Source organism: Zeus faber (genome assembly GCF_960531495.2).
Source record: "Zeus faber genome assembly, chromosome: 10".
Classification (NCBI taxonomy): Eukaryota; Metazoa; Chordata; class Actinopteri; order Zeiformes; family Zeidae; genus Zeus; species Zeus faber.
Genome location: NC_137199.1, coordinates 24,659,615 through 24,668,241, shown reverse-complemented (window position 1 = coordinate 24,668,241; position 8,627 = coordinate 24,659,615). Strand labels below are relative to the sequence as shown.

At 44.5% G+C, this 8,627-nt stretch overlaps 1 protein-coding gene across 1 annotated transcript; it reads right to left on the bottom strand.

The window, feature by feature from the left end:
• Positions 1 to 2,478: 2,478 nt before the first annotated feature.
• On the bottom strand, positions 2,479 to 5,174 carry zic3 (zic family member 3 heterotaxy 1 (odd-paired homolog, Drosophila); the record flags this gene model as incomplete). The annotated part of the gene is made up of 3 exons (XM_080008677.1): positions 2,479 to 2,661; positions 3,190 to 3,353; positions 4,178 to 5,174. 3 exons carry the CDS (start codon positions 5,172 to 5,174, stop codon positions 2,479 to 2,481), a joined length of 1,344 nt encoding a protein of 447 aa, XP_079864803.1.
• Positions 5,175 to 8,627: the final 3,453 nt, after the last annotated feature.

Below are 8,627 nucleotides of genomic sequence, written 5' to 3'. Positions count from 1 at the left end.
CACCAAGTAGGCTGGGTTCGGTAACTTCACCCCCTCCCCGCGCCCCCCCCCCCCCCCCCCGAACCAAGACGCCAAGATGGCGCCTTCATCAGTGTCAAGTTCAAGTCTCGGATCCGCGCTGGAAGGAAGGTTCAGCCTATCGCAGCACAACAAGGACAACAAAAAGCGCCGCAGCCTGCAAGTCTCTTCACATGTTTTTTTTTAATTTCAGTCAAAATTTCCGTTCACATTTCTTCATAAATAGTTGGTAAAAACAAATGAACCAACATACAGCAGCCCTAAAAGTACAAGGAATCTTTGTTTTTTTTTGTTTTTTTTTGTTTTGTTTTTTTTTCTGTTTTTTTTTTTTGCCGGTCGCTAGATAACGCAAAAGGGGCGACTGCTGCAACATCATTTGCCTCAGACTGGCACAGTGACACAGTTCATCAGTAAAACATTTTGCTTTTCAGGAATAGCTCGGAGCATGACCCATTTCTCCCAGAAAGTGTTACAACATCACATTCTAGCTGTGGTTACACATCAGATAGTCCCTCTCACTCATCGGACATGGGGGGCAGAAAGGTTGTTGGAATAAGAAAAGTACTTCTTTTTAAATTAAGGTATAGAAAATAGCATATAAAACATATATTCCTTAAATTATTTAAATAAACTTATGTCATATATCACTGTCACGAGGTACCGTTTTTACATTTTGTTTTAAAAGTAGTGCTGGTGGTCTGAAATTGTTCTCGTATGAGCACAATATACTTTGTGTATGCATAATATTTAGTTCTTGAGAATAGGTTACAATGCAATGCTGTAACTATTTTGCCACTGAACGTATTCTCCCCCGACCCACATAGACCTAATATTCCTTCCTCCAGATTTTGTTAACAAAAAAATGTCGTCTCGACTACTTATTTGCACAAAACAAGCAAATGTGTAATTAAACTGCTCTATATGCAACACCACAGTAACAAATAACACGCTTAGTTACACAGAAGAACTACATTTAAAACAATGCAAGCTGACGGACAAAAAAAACTTTTATTTTGAAGATACTGTGTTGTGACAGTTCCATTGTTGCCGATGCACACATTTAAACATACTTGCACAAAGACATTTGCTGGAACTATTAAGGATTGCCAATCTGGCTCATATGTGGATGTCTCACCCGAATTTGAAAGACTTAAAATACCCTCACCGTGTTTTTGACTTTCATGAATGGACCTTGTGCACCCGTTCAACACCTGTATACCAGTGCAAAAGGCTGATGGTTTTTACTTGTTTTGCCCCCCGCCCCAATACTGAAATCTATCTCTGATTCTATAAAAGTAAATACACAAATATTAAATTGAACCCAAAATGAGGATTTAAAAAAAAAAAAAAAAAAAAAAACAACAACAAAAAAAAAACACAACCGTTTTTTATAGCTTTCTCAGCTTGATTAAACTCAGCTCTACTAGGTCAATGATTTACATGTCAATGGTCTCATAAACTAAATGAAAGTAACGGAAACATCTGCATCATATATAGACAAATTCTTAAAATTCATATAGATGATATCTTCCAAATAAGACACATGTATTGGTTAAAAAAGGATACAATCGCAATGTTGGAGCTTTAAGAGTTTTCATCATTTGTTCAATGCCAAGCTGGTTATTATGACCCAAACTGTACAGTCTTGTTAGAAAACATTTCCATAAATATCATTTAAGTTTCAGAACTCATACCCATAATTAAATTACAAATTGATAAATATGGCATCATGGATATGTATGTACAACGGTATTAACAAAAGGCAACGTTATATTTAACGGTAACAATCCTAATACCACATTTCTCCACCTGAAAACGGACGTTGACAACAGATTCGACCCCATCAAACAAATAAGGAAATACATTCACGAGTATAATATTTATTTATGATTTTTTTTTTCGTTCAAGTTCATGACAAAGACTTTGGCACGTTTCTTAAGACTATCTGAAGTACTAACAATCAATTGGAAGGCGACGAAAAGTGTGTGTCACCATTTATATAAAACAGCGTGAAATAATCTGCCTGTTTTTTTTTTATTTATTTTTAAATAAATTTTGAGAAAATACATAAAATGAAAAATAAAATAATCATCTGAAATCTGTAAATTAAAAATAAAAAGGAAAACATTTATTTATACTTAGAAAGCATCATGGTTGTTTGTTTGTTTTGTTTTGTTTTGTTTTGTTTTTATTTCGTGATTCATTTGATTTCTTCAAACTCGGAATAAAAGTCAAATCTCGGATCCTGAGAATGGACGTGGCCTGCTTCTTTTCTTTTTCTTTTTGTTTGTTTGTTTTTTTGTTGTTGTTGTTTTTTTTTTTTGCTGGCTTGCTTCTCATCTCTTCGTGCTGTTGAAAATCCCATGTTGTGTGTACACCTCGGGCGTGAAATAAGTTTGTTAAGGTCTCCCCCGTGAAGCTCCCTGCATAGTCCGCGTTCAGGGACGTTTCCTCCGCCTCTCAAACGTACCATTCGTTAAAATTGGGGGCCAGTCCGTCGCCTTGGCCGGGCGTGTTTTGCACGGCCGACGGGGGTGTTTTCGTGGGGTCTTCAGTGCTTGCTGAGACCAGCACTGGTGGCGTGGACGACTCGTATCCAGAACTGGCCGCTGGAGAGGACTCGGAGCCCTGGGACTCGTGGACCTGCAGTGAAGGAGAGGGGGGACATTTCACATATACTGCATGTCCCTTCAGATTCAAGGGGCATAGCCTGTGGTCAGGCATTTGATGCATAGGCTAATCTAGGATCTAATTATACACGCGGATATTCAAAAATAAACTGTGGAGGCATGAAAGCAGTTCATCAATCAAACAGGATCAACACCATTAATCAAACCAAGCGTGGATGTCACACACTGGAATAAAAACAACAACAACAACAACAACAAATCATTGGATCACAGGGCATTGGATCAACCTGGAAAAAATGGTGATTTTAATTTGTTAAACCTACACATGTGTGGATTAGAAATATGTAAACGTTTGCGCTTTAGTTTCTCGATTTTAATCGAGAGAATCTAGAGATATTATCAATCAATCCAATGCTCCACAGTTGATCCTCTGACTCGCGTCTGTTTAGTGGCGTCACCACCACCACCACGACGCCGGCCCGCAGCGTCGCGTGGTGCCGTGACGGCGTTGGGTGGCGTAACGACGCACTTGGAACCGTACCTTCATGTGTTTCCTGAGAGAGCTGGGGTGCGTGTAGGACTTGTCGCACACTTTGCAGATGTATGGCTTGTCGGACGTGTGGACGTGCATGTGCTTTTTCCTGTCGCTGCTGTTGGCGAAGCGTCTGTCGCAGCCGTCGAACTCGCACTTGAACGGCTTCTCACCTGCGGAATCAAATTTGATAATCCGCAAATTAACCCGGATCAGCGCCCGCTCATCACACCGGTTGTGCTTGTTTTGTCAGCCCTCGAAAAATCGCCGTCAAAGGGTGAAATCTCGGGCACGAACGCTGCCGAGACAAGCTCCTCGGCATGCCTTGCTCCCAGCCTCTGGTCAGGCTTTATTTATTCTAGAGGCCTGCTGTTAAGCCCCCCCACACACCCCCACCCACCCCGGTGTAGTTTTTAGTCATCAACAAAACTTTTTTTCTTTCCTGCTCTGAGGATTATGGAAAACGCCAAAACTACGCCTAATTTCACATTAAGAAGACTACGACACACCGCTGGTTGTCCTAAATTGAATTATAGAGCTAATAAACCCAAACTCTGACACGTTAGATGGTTTTGGCGCATGCAGTTTTTTTTCTAAGGCTTTCACTAAAATATATATAATACATGATATTTTATTTCCTAACAACAATAATAAATAACAACGATATCGGCTACATATTGGTAAACACGTGTCGAATTGGTTATAGGACGTTAAAAAGCTCAAGTGCCACAGCCCCAACATTCCTAGCCTTAAATGATTCCTTGTATTGCAAAACATTGCCACTGCCTGACGCAAATTATAAATAACCCAATTTCTAACGGCAAGGATGTTGGATCCTAAATGATCCTGTTTGAGGGGGCTCCATTTTTCTCCACCAACAAAACAACTCTCCCCTTCACTGAGCTGGAGCCAGACGCAATGTGCATAGCAAAACATCCCCATTCAACGTAATCCCATTCACGCGAGCAACGCGGTAAACAACAGTGGAAAACCATACCTGTGTGTGTTCTTTTGTGGATTTTCAAATTTTCCGAGCGGGCGAATATTTTCCCACATCCCGGGAACGGACAGGGGAAAGGCTTCTCGCCCGTGTGCACGCGTATGTGGTTCACGAGTTTGTACTTGGCCTTAAAGGACTTGCCCTCCCTCGGACAGTCCTCCCAGAAGCATATGTGGTTGCTCTGCTCGGGGCCGCCGACGTGCTCCATGGAGACGTGCGTCACCATCTCGTGCATGGTGCTGAAAGTCCTGTCGCAGGTCTTTTTGGGCCGGTTCATCTGGTTCTCGTCGATCCACTTGCAGGACAGCTCTTGCTTGATCGGCTGCCTCATGTATCTGAAGAAGGCGCCCGGACCGTGGTGGTGCGTGGGCACGTTCATGCCCATGTTCATGTTGATCGGGTGGTTGTAGTTGTGGAGCTGAGCGCCGTAGGGGTCCGTGCGAGGGCTGGCGACCGGACGATACGGGTCCGGTCGCCCGAAAATGTCCCCGCGTAACCCCAGATGCATCTGGCTGTTGACCACATGTCCGCTCGACGACGTGTGGCTCACCCCCTGGTCGTGGAGCCCCGGGAACAACAGATGTCCCGGGTTGTCGGTTATCCCGGGCGGTCCGTGCAGGCTCCCCGCGGATGCGGCGGCAAAGATCCCGTGCTGGGCGCTCGACGCGGCGCTCTCCCCGACGCCCCGGTTCCGGAAGAGAAAGTCCCGGGTGGAGTTGAAGGCGCCCCCGCCGTAGGAGCCCACCTGTCCGCCGTGCGGGTGTCCCAAGGCGGCCGCGTATCCGGAGGCTTGCGGGGTGAAGGCTGACGTCTGGCCGGAGGCGATGTCGTGCGCGACGGGGCTGATTTTGAACGCCGCGGAGTGGGAGGACTCGGCGAAGGGGTTCAGACCCAGACCCGGGTCGCGGCCGCCCAGGTCGTGGTGCCGCGGCGCCCCGAAGCCCCCTACTCCCAACGAGGGGAACTGAGGACCGCTGTCGAGGAGCATTGTCATGGGGCTCGGTTCAACTTAACACGGGGAGGGAAGACAAAAACAAAAAAAGAAAAATACAATTAAAATCCAGTTTAGCGGTAAACACACACAGCCCCGCGTAGAGATTATTATAGGGCGTTTTGCGTATAATAAAAAAAAAAAATGATAAAAAAAAAAAAATGTTTAAAATGAGAAGAAAAAAAAAAAAAAAAAAAAAGGGGGAATGCAATCGGAGGGAAATAAAAGATCCTTCGCAGGGAGCGTGAGGAGGGAGGAAAAAAAAAAAAAGTCCCGTAAGCGCGGTCCTTGAGAAAGCGGATCAAACTTCCCCCCCTTTCCAGGCGGATGATGTCCTTGGACTGATAAAGTCAATCACTCACTCCCCGCACATAAATGAGCTCGGGAGGCAGCGCCGCGGCAGCCAATCGGGGGCCGGCGCCGCTCTGGTCACGTGAGTCCCCCGGCGGCCGCCGATTGGCCGGGCCCCCGGTGATTGGCAAGGTTCGGCATTGGAAATGGCAGCTCGTCTCGACGGTTTAATTCAATTGGTCGGTTGCGAGCGTGAATTCTGCAGATATGAGCCCGGGGAGCGGGTTGTTTTACTGCGAGTTGTATCAGACGTCGAGGACGCGTGTTCGTCGACGAGGCGTCGCGTGAAAAAAGCGATGTTGGATTCGATACTTGAACAAAGTTGCGACCAACACGTGTACGTGCCTTTTGGCGTTTTATCGAGAAAAGCAACAGAAAAAAAAACAAAAGTTTGTTTTCCCTTTAACGTATTAATCACTTTAAGTAAATACATAAAGTCGATCCATTATTACGTTTTTAGTTCTTATCTATCTATCTATCTATCTATCTATCTATCTATCTATCTATCTATCTATCTATCTGTCTATCTGTCTGTCTGTCTGTCTGTCTGTCTGTCTGTCTGTCTGTCTCTCTCTCTGTCTCTCTGTCTCTCTGTCTCGCTGTCTCGCTGTCTGGCTGGCTGTTTCAAGGGTTTATCTATTTCATTTTATTTTTTGTTTTTCATCCGTCCAGTTTGAACTTGAATAAGTTGGATTTTGTTTTGGAAACAGCTTTGAAAAGGGAGGGGGGGGGGTTAAATGTAATTTTATTTTTTTGCAAAGCTCTATAGTGTTCAAGACGGAAGAATAAAAGACAGAAAAGAAGATGGCAGTAATTGTTATATTCTGAGATTTTTTTTTTTTTTTTTTTTTTTTTTCTTGCCCAGCCAAAAAAATCCTCGCCATTGAGCGCGTTTCACAGGGCTGCCGCTGACTCGCTGCAGGACACACAGGATCTGATCAAGTTCAGAGACGCTTTCAGTGCTTCAAGCGGCGCTTTATGACTGCGAGCCTTTCACGTCCCTCTCACCCCCAATCTGTCCCAGGAAGTGGCTCACAGGCTTTATTTTAAGGTCCTGGAAAAAAAAAAAAGAAAAAAGAGAAAAGAAAAAAAAGAAAAGGGGAAAAAATCTTCAAATCAACTCCCTCATTCTGCTTTAGCTCTCATCCAACCCGCCGTCATTCCCAAAACCATGCTCCTCGGGAGAAGTGTGATAAAGTGAGAGGTGAGTTTCACATTTATGCATTATATAGAATTACCATCGCGAGATCAATTCATTTGGACGTGGACGCCACCGTGGAAAATTGTGATTTACATGCTGTCGAAGTTTGCGAGTCGGTGTCGTGGCGAGTGTTACCCCGAGTTTCATTCCATTTCATGTTTCCAGATACGATTGTGTGAATGCATAAACACTGTTCATTTCTTTATTTCTCCTTTTCTCCTTTTTTTTTTTTCTTTTTCTTTCATTTTTACTTCGTTTGCCTTCATTGCAACTTACATTGAAGAAAGAAAAAAAGACCTCCCCCCTCCCTCCCTCCCTCCCTGCCTCTCTTCTTTCTTCACTCTCTTTTTCCCCTCTCTCTCTCTCTCTCTCTCTCTCTCTCTCTCTCTCTCTCCTCGTGGAGGCACCACGCACATGCGCCCGCCCTCACGCGCTATAGATGCGCGCGTGCACGCACACGCACGCACGCACACACGCACCACCCCCCCACACACACATACACGCTCTCTCTCTCTCTCTCTCTTAAAAAAAGGGTTGGGGGGGGGGGTGTTAACCGAGCTTTGCAGTGTTGAAGATGAGATTTATTGCGACCTTTGTGAACTTTTCGCAAGTAACAGGCACTTAAGTTTCCCCATTTTCCCTCCTCTATGTTTTATTGGGTGTAGTTGGAACGTGAAGACCCGTCACCTCCCCGAGACTGTTGTTGGTAAATGTTCATCCGGAGCTACGTTGTCTCTATAAAAGATGATCAACGTCGAGGGATTAGTTAGACGCGCTGCAAACCTCTGCAAGGCGCATCCAGGGGGCTCTGCAGCGGGCAACTGTTGCTCGACGCGCGGTGACAAATGTTGCCCAAATATCCTGCAAAACCACCCCTGCAGGGTCGAGGAAATCTGTTGCATTTGCGTCTCCATTGGTTAGAGAATTGGTGATAAGGGCTGAAAACCTCACGTATGAGTGTGTCGCTCCTCTGTAAGAAGCACACAGTCACAGTCCGGATGCATATTGGACGTTATTAAGGTCAAGTTTGTATTTTAAATTACAGGTGTATTTTGTAATGTTGCCTCTGCAACGCACTGCTCAGATTGCGGGTATATTTTCTTATTTCTAGCCGGTAACCGCGCGTGCGTGTGCGTGCGTGCGTGCGTGCGTGTGTGTGTGTGGACGTGTTGTATTTTTTTGAGTCTTTCTTTCTTCTCTGCAGATAGGGACACATGCAATATGGAACAACGGAAATACTTGAAATGACTATGCAGCCTCAAAATATGAAATGTAAATAATATATCACGATTTCCACACGTACGGCCTATTTTATTATAGTATATTTGCTACGGGCCTTTTTGTATCTATTTGCTATGATTTGAATGCTGGACACGCTCATATAGAATATATAATGACATAACTGTGCACAGCTTTTGCCGTATAATCACAAGACAGTATTGAGTAAGACTGACGCTGTTTAACATTCAGTCTCTAAGCCTGGCTGACTCACTGGCTGACGGAAGACGCTTATATTCCATGTTGTCATTGGTTATTTCATAAGCTTTCCCACACTGAGCATGCGCATTACCTTAGAAATCACAGCGTTGCTCGGTGTGCACACCTTGCAGACAGCAGGCCTGCAGGCCCACGCTCATTTTGGATAGAGCACTTCATTTTCATCAGCCACACTGGTAAACAATTCATCTTTTATATCTGGTTTTCTGTTAGATGCTCGGAAATCCGTTGCCATTTTGGCCAACTTTTGAGCAAACGATTTGACGCAAGTTAAAGGCCTTTGTGCGTATTATAATGCAGTGTGTGTTGAGTTGGCTAAATTCTAATAGACCTTTTGTCTCATAGTCAGAACGGTGAGCTAGGCCAGACCGAATTGGATAACGTTAGCAAATATGAATAAAAATAAT